Source organism: Saimiri boliviensis, chromosome 19 (assembly GCF_048565385.1).
Source record: "Saimiri boliviensis isolate mSaiBol1 chromosome 19, mSaiBol1.pri, whole genome shotgun sequence".
NCBI lineage: Eukaryota > Metazoa > Chordata > Mammalia > Primates > Cebidae > Saimiri > Saimiri boliviensis.
The window spans coordinates 8115023-8132761 of record NC_133467.1 but is presented as its reverse complement, the minus strand read 5'-3'; the positions used below and the strand labels follow the sequence as shown (position 1 = coordinate 8132761).

The window sequence follows — 17739 nt, the reverse complement described above, 5'->3', positions numbered from 1 at the left end:
CGTAAATGTATGGGGCACGTAATAGTTACTCAGTAAAACAGTAATATTATACATGTCCCTGGGTGCTACCATTTTGTGGCATAACAGGTGTGGTCACTAATCGTTAAATTTACTACAGCCTCAGTTTTAAATTAGTTTTTCTGCCTGTATAATGATCTAGTCAAATAGTTAAGGTTTTCTACACTCTAACAGTTTATTCTCTGAAATACTAAATTTTTTAAAAAAATAGTCATTTTGATTATGCAGATAGAAATCTTTCTTAAATGTGTAGTTTCTTGCTCAGACTGAACCCATCTGGGCACTCTCAGGCCTGCCTCCTGTGCATCCAGCTGCCATTTTTCTGTGCCCTCTGTTGGCTGCTTGAAGTGATTTCTTCACACTTCCCTTTTCTCTTTCAATTTTGTTGCTCTGGAATTGAAATCTGATAAGCAAACTTGTTGTTAGAACAGTGCCTCTAATTAATAAAATTTCTTTATGGGAAGAGGGCTGAGCTTTTTTTCTGGGGACAAGGTGACCTTGTGTATAAGGATTTTTGATGTATTTTGATGGTTCAGAGGCCACTCTTTAAAATTTTCTTGTTCTAAAATAGTTTTGGTCAGATGAAGTTTTCAGATTCCAGAAATGAAATGTTACTGTCCAGTCTCTATGCCCCCTAAAAACTAGCTGTAACTTAACAAGGTGGGTCGGGGGAGTAAAATCTGGAATTAGAGTAGTAAAGAGAAACGAGAGAAGAAAAGATTCTTCTTATCACTTTTTTTTCCCTCAGAGTATAAAAGAGAGAATGTTTCTTCTTAAGGAAGACTATAAAGACTATACCTCAGTTTAAACAAACAGGCAGCTTTGGATGAAAATAGAAGTACAATATGGACCTTAATTAATTCTGACTGCCACGGTTTGTCATATAAGTTAAGTGAAAGACTAGAGAAAGAGAGGTCAGCTACTCAGGGAGGGAGAGGCCGAGCAAGACGGTTTCTGAAGGAGGTAAGAGCAGCCAACCTTGAGTTGTCAGTAAGCATGGCCATTCCTGGGTTTCCACTGTTGCCTTTAGCGAGAATATTTTTCCACCTATTTCCACCTTCATTCTGACAATGGCGCTTCGTACTATCAATCTTAATTCCTCTTTTAGATGGTAAAGGCCAAAAGGCAGGCAGTGAAGGGCTCCCTTTAGTGATGTATAGAAAGATGGACTGAGCAGGCCTGGGCTTCCAAGGGTTAGGTTTCAGGAAGCAAGAGGTGAAGCTGAAGTTTTCTTATCTGAGGAAGTGGCGGGATATAAACAGCCAAAGTGTAAAACAGAGGTGGAAACTGGTCTCACTGGTGTAGAGGTCAGGTTAGATATCTGAGAGGCCCAGACTGAACTCAGTAAGGTGGTGCACTCTGAGGGGGCCCGGAGCCCTTGACTGCTGAGAAGTATCAGCTGTTAGGGAAACCAGGTCGGGAGAGGCCAGCAAATGCCCACACGTCAGGAGCAGTGGAGTGGCATATAAGAAAAGGTGCTACGTATACACCATGGAATACTATGCAGCCATAAAAAACGATGAGTTCGTGTCCTTTGTAGGGACATGGATGAATCTGGAAACCATCATTCTCAGCAGCAAACTGACACAAGAACAGAAAAACACCCCATGTTCTCACTCATAGGTGGGTGTTGAACAGCGAGATCACATGGACACAGGGAGCGGAGCATCACACACTGGGGTCTGTTGCGGAGGAATAAGGGAGGGACAGTGGGGGGTAGGGAGGTTGGGGAGGGATAACATGGGGAGAAACGCCAGATATAGGTGACGGGGGGATGGAGGCAGCAAACCACATTGCCATGTATGCACCTATGCAACAATCCTGCGTGTTTTGAACAAGTACCCAGAACCTGAAGTGCAATGAAATAGATATATAAAAGAAAAGTAGAGGTGCTAGATGTCCTGCTGAGGTTGCTGCTTGCTTTCAATAAGCAGATGATCTTACCATCACACTGTGGGCTCGGCAGCCCATTTTGCAGATTTGGACTTGCCAGTCTGCACATTGGTATGAGACAGTTCATCGTAATAAATCGCTTTCAGTATATCCACCCATCCTGTCGGTTCTGTTTCTCTGAAGAACCCTGACTAATACAGGGGCCAAGGAGAGACATGTTCTAATGTACTTGCCTATGAAAAACAAAAATATTCTTGAGTACTTCAGAATTTTCTTTTGAAAGGGAGGCAGTAATGTCAGTAAGCTTATCAGGATACTTCAATCAAAACACAGGGGTTTTGGTAAATGAAAATTCATTTCCCGTAATCATGTGAAAGAAATATGGGAAATATTTGTTGACATCATTTATACGTAAATGCTAGTGAACCCCAAACCTTCTCAGCAACACTTTTAATTCTCTTCGTATTAGAATCATGACTAATAGCTGAACCTTATAACTTCTGTGTTCTTTCTTTGAACATTATTTCAGAATGAGCAAGACTATTAAAACTCCAAACATGGTCTTTGTTTATTGTGTAAAATATTCCAATATTATTTGAAGTGATACATAATTTGAAATATAGTTTGACTAAGCATCAATGGTTTCTCTCCATAAAGGTTACCCCTTTCTTTCTGAGCAGTGACAAAGAGGAAAGAGCAAGGAATTCTGGTGCCAGTCATATCTCAGTTCAAATCCTGGTTGTACTACTTATTAGCTATCTATGGACAAGGTATCATCTGCACTCCTCACTTGAAAAATGAAACAAACAATGACTTCCTTTTGTGAGTTGGGAAGATTAAATGAAATAAATTGTATGAAAGGGTCCATGAGAGAGTGCAAGGCACACAATATATTCTTAATAAATCTAATTTTCCATTCTTTTTAGAGTTCATAGTTACAATTTTGTAGTTTTATTATTCATGTTTCTATAGATCTTATGGAATCTAGAATGTTTACTAGTGGCTAAAGGCTTCAAGATCAGTACTTTTATATATCAATGTATCAAGATCAATATTTTTATATATCAGTATATCAAGATCAATATTTTTATACACAGGTAAACTGAGCTCACAGAGGATTTTCTTGGCATTAGGACACAGAGTTAGTTGGAGAAAAGTAGGAGCTATTTGTTTTGAAAGACAAAGTAGAACATAGTGAAATAATAGCTTTGTTATATGATAGATCCAGCTATGACTCCAAACACCACTTTCTAGCTTTGAGATACTGGAAAAAATATCTTTTTGTATGTGTTTAAAAATGCTTTATTTTAGGCCGGGCGCGGTGGCTCACGCCTGTAATCCCAGCACTTTGGGAGGCCGAGGCTGGTGGATCATGAGGTCGAGAGATCGAGACCATCCTGGTCAACATGGTGAAACCCCGTCTCTACTAAAAAATACAAAAAATTAGCTGGACATGGTGGCACGTGCCTATAATCCCAGCTACTCAGGAGGCTGAGGCAGGAGAATTGCCTGAACCCAGGAGGCGGAGGTTGCGGTGAGCCGAGATCGCGCCATTGCACTCCAGCCTGGGTAAACAAGAGCGAAAACTCCGTCTCAAAAAAAACAAACAAAACAAACAAACAAAAAAAAAAGCTTTATTTTTAAAAATAGGGTTATTGGCCCCATGTGGTGGCTCATGCTTGTAATCCCAGCACTTTGGGAGGCTGAGGTTGATGGATCCCTTGAGTCCAGGAGTTTGATACCAGCCTGGGCAACATGGAAAAACCCTGTCTCTCCTCCACTACGCTCCAGCCTGGGTGACAGAGAGAGACTCCAGAGAGACCTTGTCTCAAAAACAAAACAAACAAAATAAGTGTAATAATATGTACTGATAAGTTATAAAAATTAGATGATACAATGTAAATACATGCTCAACAAATGAAGGTAATGATAATCTGCACAATTATTTGATTATTCAACTTTACGTACAAATATCTGACATTTTCCTTCCCCTGATGACAACAGAAGTGTCTGAATTAACACTCTTACCTGAAAACCTCCTTCAGAGTTACTTCAAAGCAATAATGAGAACAGTAGGTTACCTAACACATGAGTTCCACTTTAATAGGAGGCTGTTTCCAGAAAATTCCAAGCAACATACAATAAGCATCTTCAGTATGTGTCGGGCTGTTGACATTTGAAGAAGGACATCTGGGAAGTTGTTTTCTTAGGATTAGCGAAGCTTTTAGGTTCATTTTCCCAGTTTTTCTTACTAAATCTCCTGCTGAATACCAGTGCAGGCTGTTTGCTGTGTGTTGAAGTCAACAGCACAATGTTACTTAAGAACTTTTTTTTTTCTATTCTAAACTACCTGGTTTGTATTGGGTTGGTTATTTTTAATAATACAGTGCTACAATTAACCATACCTACAGACTCAAAGGCCCCCAAATAAGTTTTGAATATGAACAACCTTCTGTCTTCTGCAGTATCAACCTTGAAATTGTTTTTCCTTAATGCATTTCATAATCTTATCTTCCCAACTCCCCAGTACACTCCTGCTACAACACTAAGACCCCAAGTATTTTGGTTCCCAAATCTCATACCCTTTCCTGCTTATGACTATCTTAGTCTGAACCTTAGGCCCAGAACTGAGCACACAGCAATGTTAAATGTTTGCTTTTATTATTGTTGTTGTTATACTGCCTGTAAACTCAACCCCCTTTCAAGGCTGAATTCAGATCCCTCCCCTTCATTCTAACTTCACGCCTTAAAACTACTGTTGCATCTAATACTTTATTTTACTCTATTCACCCGCTCTATAACCTACTTTCGTTTCCTATCTTAGCTTTATTTCCCCCTCCAGACAAGCTTTTAAGGACTTATATATTTTACTTTATTTATGATTTTAAAATCTGTTTGAGAGCATAGTGTTTATGTGAACCTATATACATCAAAGTAAAGATACATAAAGATACACACACACACACACACACACACACACACACACACACACAGGTTCAAAACTATTTAGATCCTTCCATTGCACTGCACAATCTCATTATGAGGTTTCCAGTTTGCATGTAGTTTGATGCTTAATGTTTTTTGATTTGAGACCAGTTGTTAGGGTACAGATCTGGGTTAGGAATTGAGTCATAGGTGTTCTACTATCCACTGCTCTAATAGGATCTAGCCTCTGCAGATTTCTCTTTCTCAATTTAAAGCATAAATATTATTATTATATTATTATTATTATATTGCTATTATTATTATTATATTGCCTGTATACTCAACCCCCTTTTAAGGCTTAATTCAAATCCTTCCTCTTTGTCTAAATTCATATCTGGCTTCCTTACAGCTACTATATCTTATGACTACAATCTTTTTGGTCCTCTGGTTGTAAAATAATCACCCCACGAATATATGTATACATCATATTGGTAGGTGGCCACTCAGGGTTCAGGTTCCAATACTTGAAACACAATGTATTCATGTTGTATATTCAGCATTTCTAAGACCGAGCACACTGTTTCTTCCTTTGCCTAACTTCGTGCTTTGGGATCCTTGTTCTGGGTAATGATAGCATCATCTGCTTAAGAGCAAAGCTAGAAACCCTAAGTCTGGCCACCCACCTTCCTCTCTCTTACTGCTAACATCAGATGGGTCACCAGAGGTTAAAGGTTCTCTCTGTAAATGTAACTTGAAGGCAAGGTGCTTACTCAGCTGCTAGTAGATCTTACACAAGTAACATCAGGAATCATTATAGAACTTTCATTTGCAAAACCAACAAATACTTTCCTTCTGCTCCCCTTACGTGATTTCTGAGGGTTAAATAAAACAATATTCCTGAAAGCAAGCCAAAAATTTGCAAAAGGTTGAACAAATATAGACTATTGTTGTTGTTATTAAATAGAGTAAGTTGGTCATTTTCATAATATCTCTTTTCCAATAGACATTGCTTTTTAATTTTCTTTTATGGAACATTCATTTCTTTTCTTTTTTCTTTTTGAGACAGAGTCTTGCTCTGTTGCCCAGGCTGGAGTACAATGGTGGGATCTTGAGTCACTGAAACCTCTTCCTCCTGGGTTCAAGCGATTCTCCTGCTTCATCCTCCCAAGTAGCTCGGATTATAGGTGCCTTCTAGTATGCCCAGCTAATTTTTTTTTTTTTTTTTTTTTTTTTGTATTTTTAGTAAAGACAGGGTTTCACCATATTGGTCAGGCTGGTCTTGAACTCCTGACCACAGGTGATCCACCCACCTTGGCCTTCCAAAGTGCTAGTATTACAGGCATGAGCCACTGCACTCGGCCTTATTTTCTTCCTTTAAAAAATTAGGCCATTACTAAAGTAAGAAGTTAACTTACACTTCTTTATGACAAAATATGGGAAATATAATGTAAAAACTGAGATTAAAGGGAACTGTATTTTATGATTTTTACTTTGTGTACAAATCTCTGTGTCACATCATTTCAGGTGCCTGTGGTAGCCATACTGGGTTCAGGTGGGGGTTTCCGAGCCATGGTGGGATTCTCTGGTGTGATGAAGGCATTGTACGAATCAGGAATTCTGGATTGTGCTACCTACGTTGCTGGTCTGTCTGGCTCCACATGGTCAGTATGCATGTTTAATTTTAGTTTTATAATTTTAAATATTTAGGATTTATCTAATTCAAGCACTAGAAGAGAAATGAGGATTTAGAAAATTGAACATTAAATTACTGAAACTTCCCGGTTTGATGCCACAATCTGCTTTAAAAGATTTTTTAAAGACAAATTCATACCTAATAAATCGTAAATTTTGTTGCAAATTTACTTTTTTGAAGCCACTTTGTAACTTAAAATGTAGTTAAAACATTAAAAAGACAAATTGAAAATAATTCTAGATAAATATAGAAGTGGAACAACATACTCTACCCATAATTAAGTTAATCTTATAATTTGCTGATTTGTAGTCCTTCAGTGAACATGTCTAACTCTCCATGATTCACTGCATATTCATTTTCTTCTTTAGGGCAAATAGAATAAGGTGCAAAATACCCTAGTATACAGAACAAAGAAAACAATTTTGAATATGGAAATACTACATATTTCACTGGCTTTCGTCTAAGTAAATATGACATTAGTCCTTTAAATGTATGTAGGTGAAGACTTAAAACATCAGCTAAATTTAGGTGGAGACTTAAAACATCATATGTATAATACTTGTACCTTCTAGATTTTCGCAAATATATTTATAAAACATTTTCAGAAATGATACTACATACTTTTGGTTTGTTTACCTCACATAAGCACATTGAAAATCAAATAAAATCCTTGCTCACATGTCTCAAATAAGAGTATCACCTTATTAATGAAGATCTGTCTTGGACTTTCAAGGCCTTTTTATTCATTCGGCCAGGGCAAAACTCATCTATCAGATTATCATATTATGTAAGTCTAGCATTTTAAAGTTTCTGTGCCATTTTATCTTGTGAGACAGATATGAGTTTATTCATTTTTATGCTAAAGAAAATTTGACATAGAAGCCAAATGACTTGTCTAACATCACTAGTAGAGCTAGCATATAAACTCGGGCTTTTGATCTGTCATTCTGAGTTCTTTGTACTAAACCACACTTTTTTCTTGGACATATATATTTCATAGAGAATATCACATTTAAAATAATCTACAGTTTTTTTTTAAATGTTTTGAATCAGACTAGTTATGAGACAAAAACCTAGAGTCAGCGTTGCTGTCTTCTCTGTATGTACCCTCAAAATGATTTATTTCTTCTGAAAGAAGGGAGTAGCCCATCATCATTCTTTCCCTTGAAGGAAAGAGCAGGCATCTGCCTGTTTAATGAGTAATGTGTTAGAAAATCTTGGACCCTTCCATTAGTTCGCCTACTCAATCATTTTGTTATTATTCTTCAAGTGGTTTTCTTTCTTTATACTCATTATTTATGAGATCCCTGTTGTCCATCACTGACAAATGTAAGAAGCTCACTTTCTTAAACGCATCTAATAAAGCAAGACTAGACCTTGAGTGCTGATTTGGGGATGTAATTGTGTATGCGTGAGCTATATTAGAACTGCAGTTATTGCTTTGGTTATAGATTTGGTGCAGTATCTTCTTACATTCTCCTGTCAGTAAACATGTCCTGTAAAATGTAATTAAAGGATTTTAAATGTGCACACACACATTTACATATATATATATATATATATATATATATATATGTATATATATAGAGAGAGAGAGAGAGCGCTACACTGTGAAAGATAAAGAAGTATATATGTATCCTATAGAGATACATATATAGAGAGTAGAAGTATATCTATTCTCTCTTTATACTATATATATATACTTATAGAATATATATATATTTCTACTCTGTCTTTCACAGTCTTATTTCCTTAAAGATCAGCTTTTCCCTTTTTATTTCACTTCCTTAAAAGGCTGCTCACTCCTTGTAACAGATTGTCATTCACAGACCACTTAATTTGCGAAGTTCTTGTTTTCCGTGACTTCTTTGGATACGTGGAATGGACGGGGAGAGACTGGAGACTGAGACGTTTGGCACGTGGCTTTGTGCTTTTTTCTGATTGTTCCTATCGGGCCTCTTTGATTTTATTTCATCCTCTCTGGTCTCTCCTCCATACATTGTGCCTGCCACTTCCACAGTTTTTTCTCCTTCATGTGGGCTTTCCCTCAGGGCTTCTCTTTTGGTCTGTTATATCAATATGTCCTCCACAGCTAATTCCACCAAGTTCTGCCCTTTTAGCTTATTATCATCGAGAATTTAATTCATGGGATCCTATAACACTCCGAAACTTAATAGTTAAAAAGAAAATAAAACCCTAATGGAGGCTGCAAATAAGCTGTCATAGAGGCGAATCAAGTGAAAAATGAGATCTAGAGGGACGGATTTTTCAAGAAGGAGGGATGTTTTACAATGTTGAAAATCTGTGAAGACCTTAGCAAAGGACTGAGTTTGGTTAGTGGTTTTAGCAGGAACCACTGGTTAAAGTAATTAAAAGATCATTTTGAACATGAAATTGCAAAAAATAAGGGTTGAATAAAACATTAAAGTACAAAAAGTAGGAATATGACCTCATAAGAGCCATCTATTATTTCAAGTGCTTTGTTTGGAAGAGAAGGAGGGAGTCGTTGTTTGAAGGGAACATAAGGCCTGGGGAAGGGTGTTTATTTATTTTTTCACAATTTAAAAAAGTTGAGCATTTTTGTAGATGTCTGAGGTGTAGGAAATAGTGTCGAGGGATGGATGGAAGATAAATAGAAAGATCATCGATAGAAAAAGACCAGCAGAGACAGGACACAGATGGAAAGCACAGGTGAAGGTCTTAACCAAGGAAAGAAGAGATGCTCCCTGAGGCACAAGAAAAGGTGGTCAGGATGATTCATGGTCACAGTTCTCTCTTAAAAGTATAAGTAAGAAGGTAAAAAGTTCAAAGGAAGGAATTCGGAAGGGCTTGGAAAAACAAATTACGCTTCTGTGTTGTGTAACCTTTTATATTCTGCTGATACATGGCTGTGATTTGGTGTAAGTGAGGTAATACGGAAATATCTGGAGAAGCCCTGGACCTCCCAGAAAGTTTTCTGTGATCATAAAAGAGAATTTTAGGTAGGACAAAGCTTCCCTTAGAGCTGCTACTACCTTTATGGTAATTACTTCTGAGATTCATTTTGTTTGATACTTGTGATTCTTTGTAAGTATTAGCTAACCTGGAGAGCTGAAATGAGTGAACTAAAACATCAGGACAGTAATCCTGTGTTCTTTTACTCAGGATTAGCACAGCTTTCTTCCTCGACTGTTCTTCCAGGGGTGATTGGATGTTGCCTGCTGTGTTTGTACAGTATTGCCATCTAAAAAGAAATGAGAACAGCTCCGCATCTGTAGACAATATAGCCCAATTTACTGAACTAACTAAAACAGAATTTGAGAGTGAGAACATTCAGCTTAGTAGTACAAAAAATTGCTGGAACAATGAAAAAAGAAACAGCATTAACAGAAATGGCCACATAAGGTGTAACAGACTCCAAGGTCAATATTTGTTAGAGAACATTTGTTGTTTAAGGGCTAAGATCGTCTTGTTGCCTAGTGAATCTCTCTTACCTAGCAGAGTGCCTGACTTTCTTTAGGTCATAGTTGCTTAATCACTAAATGAAGAAATGTGTAAGTAGCTGCATTTTATGGAAAAATTAATTTAGGAGTTTTTAAAGGATTTTAAGATATTTGCTTAACAGGTGTTGAGGGTCTTCTGAAGAAGATTTGAGATTCCAAATCTTAGTTGCAGATGAAAATCACTTCTGCACTTTTTTAAGCCCTAAAATCCTAAATGTTTACCCCTGAAGGTTCGGATTCAGCAAGTCCTGGTGGTTAGCTACTGATATTTTAGAACATTGACCATTTGATTTGGAGACAGGCATTGAACTGAACATTTCTTCTTCTCTGGCTGATTTACGTCTAAAATGTCACACGACCTAAAATGCATTTAGATAAAGAGAATGAGGTGTCCTCTCTTATAAATATGGTGAAAAATTAGAGGCAAATGTTTACAGATTTATTGACAAATAAACCTAAGACCCTTTCACTCATTAGCTAATTTATAGAGACACTCCTATGTTTAAGCTACTCTCTTTTTGAAACTTGATTGGTATAATTGGGAAACATTGGTAAAGAGATGAAAATAAACGCTTAACTACAGAGTTAGAAATTGGGATGATATTTGTATATTTGATTTTTTATTTTTTGAGACAATCACACTCAGATGTAACTGCAGAGACACCATGAAAAGACTATCCAACTCATTTTTTGAATTCTGAGGAATATATGTCATAAATGCTGAACAAGCAGAGACGATTAACCCAATGTCAATGGTTGAAGGATCCCAGGTTTTTCTGTCTCTCACCAGGGCTTGTATTTCCAAGCCGACTGCTTAATGAGGTGGGGAGTGGGGAGGAGAAAAAGAGAGAGAGAGAGAGAGAACATTAGTTTACTTTAACCTTCAGAGAGTACATTGTGCATTCATTAAAAGTATGACAAGGTCCAGAATATTAGATCTTTATTGATTTGGATGAATCACGTGGTAGACTTTGGAGTAACTATAGGAATAAATGAACTGTGTATCTTTCAAGGATTCAAAGCTGTATTTTTATAGGTATTTGGTGATTATACTAGGTTGAGTTGGGCAAGTTTATTTGGTTTATCATTACCACATATTGAGAGAATTGTTTCAAATTCCATTTGTGGCATAAAAGTATATTAAGGTGTTTTTTTCCTGTGCACGTGTTCCATTGTGGGTCTGTTACTCTCCATTTATTAACTGATCGTTATTCTCAGCTTGTCTCCAAGTAACTCTGAACCCAATAAGGAATTATAATTTATTACAAAATGGGAATAGTTTGGTCTCTAAAAACTGAAGTCTTGTATAATAGACTAAAAAAAAAAAAGTCTACTGGGGAGAGGACAAATTTTGAATTCCAGTTCTGCTGCTATAAACTGGGAAATATGAGCTTGTTATTTAAATTCTCCAATGCTCTTTTTCCTGATAATTAAAATTTGAAACCCACTGTGAGTCTTCAAGACAACCACTTGTGAACAATTAACTAACACAATGTCCAGAATATAGTAGGGGCCCAACAAGAATTCGTTTTCTCCCCTTGAAGGGACGATAACCATTATAATAGGCATTTTGATTTGAATCCCAGGGAAATAAGAGATTAAAACATGTGCTGTTTTCTCCTTGGTTGGATGAAGTGGTGAAGTGCTTACATATTCTATTTGTTCTGTGAAGTTTTCTAAGCTGTGCTTGTCATATGCTGGACATTAACTAGTCACTGAGGCTAAAAAAGATGAGTAAACCAAGTTTATTTCCTGAAGAAAGGGGACACAATTTATTGAGGGAAAAGATAAGTCAACAAGTAATTAATATTCAGCATGAGATCTACCATACTAGAGGTATTGGTTCACAGGAAGGAGCACAATAACTGAATATTTATTATCTAGATATCAAATATCAAGGCTCATGGTGATTTCCAGTTGTACCAGAAGTGGCCAAACGGCTGGCAGCCAAGAGGCTCCGTAAGAAAGCATTTGCTTTAATGACCTTATTCCCGTTTAGGATTTTGCCTTCAGATTCCTATGTTCAGAAATTTAGAGACCTGCAGTTAACAAGGTTTGAGATTTTGTCTAATTGGCCAATGGATAATTAAGGGGGGAAAAAAAAAAGCATTTGTCAAGGGAATTAGGAATTCACCGTAGTTGGGACAGCACATTTTCTACCTGTAGATAAGCATCATGGAAATTTAGATGATCAGATTGCTTGACTAGTCTTGGAGCCGGACAAGCAAGTTTATTTACATGACTCAGATGTGCTCTGTCATCCATCTCAAATAGTCTGATGGAGACGCTCATTCCTGGCACACTGGATAATGGACAGTGGGCCTAGGAGGGCACCCTCTCTCTTGGACTGTGCATGGAAGTTCAGTGTTTCCTCTGATACCTCTTTCTTACTTTGCCTTCATGGTAGACCAGCTCCTTTCTGATTGACACGTCCTTTTCTTACATTTGTTAATATCTGCCATCAGGTAATGAAGTTAACCAAATACATCCACCATTCTTCATTTACAAAGAGTGTCTGGTTTCTTTGGAGACTGCTGTGTAATGCCGTTTATCTTTACCGATTGTGCTTTGTTTTCTGTGTAGGTACATGTCAACCTTGTATTCTCACCCCGATTTTCCAGAGAAAGGGCCAGAGGACATTAATGAAGAACTAATGAAAAATGTTAGCCACAACCCCCTTTTACTTCTCACACCACAGAAAGTTAAGAGATACGTTGAGTCTTTATGGAAGAAGAAAAGCTCTGGACAGCCTGTCACTTTTACTGATATCTTTGGGATGCTAATAGGAGAAACACTGATTCATAATGTAAGTTACAGTTCAATCTACATTCCTTTACAACAAGTAGACAAAGCATATTATAAAAGAAAATGCAATACATTTTATAAAAATCACTGGACTCTACTTACTCTTCCAACTATGTGTACTGCATCCATTCTCCCACCAGATATTGTAACTCTTCTACCTTTCAAACAAGTGCTTACTAATTCATTCAAAGGATGTAAAGGTTTTGAATGTGTGAGGAAGTGCTTTTGTATTCATTTTCCCTGAGGGGGAAAAAAAAATCACATTTTAACCCTTAACTACCCGTTCCTTCCAAGAATGATAAAGTTTTTAGATAAGGAAGAATGAACTTAGCCTGAACAGTCAAGATAGGGTCTGTTCTATGTGAATCACTTGATGTATGATTGCAGTGGGGTGTTTTGTTGAAGATGGAGCACAGGAGAGCCTGAGACAGGGAGTCCAGGGGCCAAGTTTCTTCTGGGCTCCATAGTTACTAATTCATTCTCCAGTTCAGATGTAGACATAGTCTCTAGAGTTATGATTATTTTCAAAATGAAGATAGTTACTTCCATGGGGCTTATATTTTTTGTTGTTCATTCAGGACCTAGTAATTTCTAGAAGTAATAAGACTTATTTTTATTATAAAATTAGAAGATTTTGATTGGAAGTACTATTTTAAATAGCATTCTTCGGTATCTGTTCATAAATTTAAAGTCATCTTTTTCGTTCTTCTGTGGGCAGAGGATGAATACTACCCTGAGTAGTTTGAAGGAAAAAGTCAATACTGCACAGTGCCCTTTACCTCTTTTCACCTGTCTTCATGTCAAACCCGACGTTTCAGAGCTGATGTTTGCAGGTATGCTGTTTCCTTTCTCAGAACACCTCCTGGAACCTCTGACTTGTGGTTTCCCATGATTTTCTTCAGAAGAAAGTCATAAGCAATTTCAGTTGTTTATTTTAATGTATTTTCTGTGACATAAGACTTTGAAAATGTAAGACCATATTAAGCGAGACAATTTTCTCGTTGTAGAGAATATTCCATGAAATTAGTAACTAATGTATTTTCATTTAATATGGTAAAATAAAAATCAGGAATACAATCAATAACTCAGTTTTAGTTATCTGTTTCTCAGCAGCTTTTGACAAAATAATGTGCCTAGTGCCTTGAGGCAATGCAGATGTTGGTTACCTTTTCATTAATTGGGTAACGTGATCTAGAGTTGTCTCTTGGTACTCATGGGGGTTTGGCTCTAGGGCTCCCTGTGGGTACCAAATTCAGTGGATGCTCAAGCCCCTTAGATCAAATGGCACAGTGTTTGCAGGCAACCTACACGTGTCCTTCTGTATACTTTAAATCATCTCTAGGTTACTCACAATACCTAATACAGTGTACATGCTAGGTAAATAATTGTTACATTCTTTAGGAAATAATTACAAGGAAAAAAATCTGTACATGTTTAGTACAGATCAAACCACAGTAGGCTTAACTACACAGTACATGTCAACCACGTTACATTTTGTGGAATTTTTTCAAATACTTTTGATCTGCAGCTGATTGAGTTTGCTGAACTCATGGGTGTGCAGAGCCAACTGTATGTTTGCCATTTAAAGCACTGCTGTAATTTTTATAATCCAGCACCTAAAAAGTACTAGTGTACATTTGCAGTGGCTGATGAACAAAATGCCTCATTTTGTTAAATCTCATGAATGAACAGTTGTTTCTTCTCGAGCTTTGCTTCTTGGATACTCTAAAAAGTACACAACATCACACTTTTGGGGGGCTCTGTCAGTATCAGTCTGCAGCACAATGGCTACTGTGGCTGGTGGGTTTCATTCTATTTTTAGGAAAAGTATCTCAGGGACTTCAGACGCACCATGAGTGCAACAAATCATCATGAATGGTGTGTTATTAGCAGATGTATATCCAGGATCCTTTTGTGATTTTCACTGTTCTCTCCGCTGCCTCTCAGACAAGAATTTTGAATAGTTTACAAAAATTAGCACATATGAGATCCATCCAGTTAAGTGTTTGTTAAAATATTGGCTAAAATGTTTGTCATGCTTATGATTCATAAGGCACTTATCACATTTATTATTTTACTCCATGTTTACTACAACCAGGGAGTAGGTATTTTTAGCTGTATTCCACAGAATAAAAACCAAAACCTCATAAATATTAAGTAGTTTGCATATTGCCACTTAGAAAGTAATTAGAAATGCTGAGAATCGGTTTCAAAAATCCTTTCTTCTTTTTATTTTACCACACTGACTTCTGATGTGTACACAGTGATACTGGACTATGTGGATTGTAGTCTGCAGGCACTAAGGATGAACTCCTCTTTCCTCACCACAATATATCATCCCCACGCTATAAGACCTTATAATCAGTTTGGAAAATTTACAATAACTATTAAAGAAGTTAAGGCACAAGAGAGTACAGAGCTGTTACTAGACACTGTCACTTTGACCAAGTTATAGGACCTCTATTAGAGCCAGTTTTCTCATCTGGTAAATGAAGATGAAACTTCTCACTACATTTTGCCAGAAAGTGAGATAAAGTTTGTAAAGCAATGGCAGGCCCTAATAATAAGTTTCCAGTAAATTTTAACAAATTAGAATGTTCTGTGAAAGCTGTATGAGAAAAGTCAGAGCTCTAGATCTTAAAAATGAATAGGATTTGAATACGAAAGGCAAATTGAATTGGATTATGGAGGGGGACGTGCAGCAGGGACTTGCATGAATCTGGTATGATGGGCAGCAACAAGGAAACACACTTCTTGGGCTATCATGGAGTTCACAGGAGAGAGTTGAGACTTTATGACATAAGAAAAGTAGGCGCCATAATGAAATCGCTTCCCTGCTCCCCAACCCCCAGCTAGTATCTTGTAAAGTTTTGAAATTTCGGGAATTCGTTGTCTATAACACTTGCATGTTAGTCAGATTTTTGCATGGCCAAATAAATCATCTTTCACCCTGAAAGAATAATGATATGGCTAAAAGAGCACTAGATTCTAACTTAGAAGCCTTGTCTCACAATAATTCTAAGCTGAATACCTCAGGCTAGTCATGTAATCTCTGATTCTTTATTTTCTTCATTATTTAACCTTAAGATTTACCTTACAGAGATATTAATACAATAATGTGAAATATGCTTAAGATAAGACTGAAAAGTATAAGGAGGCATAAAAATATAATAGTTTTATTTTTATATCATGATCGTTCTAGACTTTTCACAGTGGTTATATTTTATTCTGAATTTTTAGTCCATAGCCATTTTCAAAGAAAACCTAACTAAAATAATTAAACAATAAATAATATTTGGGTGAGTGGGTATTTTGGGTTCTTCTAGACTGAGAAAAGGCTGTTTTCTATTCAGTTAGTAGTCTTTGGACCTGGATGTGTTTGATTTTGACATCTGCCTAACTGCAGTACTGCCACTGAGTTGAGAGGCACACCACTAACCTTCATTGTTAAGCTTCTGTGGTAAGGAGGTTTGAGCTGTGCCTTCCAACAGATTTAGACAAAGTCATTAAACATTAATTGTATGAATCTTGTACCCAGATAAGACATCTTAAGGTACACGTCTTGAGGTTCAAGTAGCTTTACTTGAGCTATTGTGAAAAAAGAATAGAGACATGTCTGTAATGTATTCTTCTAATATATGCTTAGAATGAAGGGGGCTCTGTGGAGGAAAAAGTGGAGAGAGTCTCCGAATTATGTTTTAAAAAGTCAGATAATGAAATTAGGTTACAGAATCTTTATTAATAATTTTACTTTAACAATACCAGATAACATTTTCCATCCCTCTTGGAATAATTTTAAACCTGTTTCGTTTAGAAATTCCTTGGAAATTTTCAACAAATAAACATTCATGTTTAAACTGTTAGAAATTCTTGACTCCTCCACTACATCACCTTGCTGAGAGGACTTAAAACATTCATTTAAAAATTTCCACTGGTGAATGAACTGCATTTAGGGATTACAACTTCTGGTTATGAACTCAGCATCATGGTAAATTTTTTGACAAGACACTATAGGAATACAAAGATAGTACTTTTCCTCAAGAAAGTTATAATCCTATTAAAGAGACAAAAATAAAACATGGGAAAACTCCTATAATATGCCTATACATGACATAAGTATGTAGACCTGACATAAGGGTGAGCTGTCATAGAGATTTAGTATAGTCATAAGAAAGACTTTATGAGGGTGATGAAGCTTGGATTTAAGTTGAACATAGAAGGATCTATCAAGTACAGGTAAAAAGACATCCACACATCTTCGTGTGGAAACAATATGAGAAAACACTCAGAAGCGAAGCAGAGGTATGTTTTGGGCATCACTGAAAAAAACAAAAAAACAAAAAAAACTACCCTAGGACATATGCACACATTGGTGAAGAAAGGTGTTGCATTCGGAGACACCATTAGTCCCAAGTTATGGAATGATTTTAATTCCAGACAGAGATATTTTTATTTACTTTTGATGATAATAGGAAATAGTTAATGCTTTTGTGCAGGGCAATAAAATTATTTACATAGTGTTTTTGAAAAAAGTACTTTCACGTCCAATTAAAGAAAGAAGGGAAAGGAATGAAACTGGAAGCAGAGATGTCTGCTTCCGGTTTTTGTGATAAAGCCCTGGAATTAGGGACCTACTTAGAAAGAAAGAAAAGAGTAGATGGATATGAGAGGCCTAAGAGTCATCAGTGTGATGCAATAATGGATGTGATAGAGTGATAGCAGAGTTTACTGAAACAGGTAAGCTGGCCCCGAAGAAGAGTGATGAGCTCTTATCTAGGTAGCTCTCGGGGGAGAGGATGACAGAGTGTCGGAGTGTGAGGGCCCAAAGGAAGTTGGCAGTCTGTGGAGGTGCAGGAGAGAGGTTGGAGTCGACAGGTAGAGTCACCAGCAGGAGAGAATTAGTTGAAAACTAATAATGTGAGT

General features: G+C 36.9%; 1 protein-coding gene across 3 annotated transcripts in view; it reads left to right on the top strand.

Moving 5' to 3' along the window:
* Nucleotides 1-17739, top strand: part of PLA2G4A (phospholipase A2 group IVA) — a 147296-nt gene that overhangs the window by 85824 nt on the left and 43733 nt on the right. For all 3 annotated transcript variants that reach the window (XM_039460258.2, XM_074389828.1, XM_074389827.1), the window contains 3 exons: nucleotides 6361-6497; nucleotides 12595-12817; nucleotides 13535-13649. In XM_039460258.2, the coding sequence (XP_039316192.1) occupies nucleotides 6361-6497; nucleotides 12595-12817; nucleotides 13535-13649 (475 nt within the window). The remainder of the gene's footprint in view (nucleotides 1-6360; nucleotides 6498-12594; nucleotides 12818-13534; nucleotides 13650-17739) is intronic.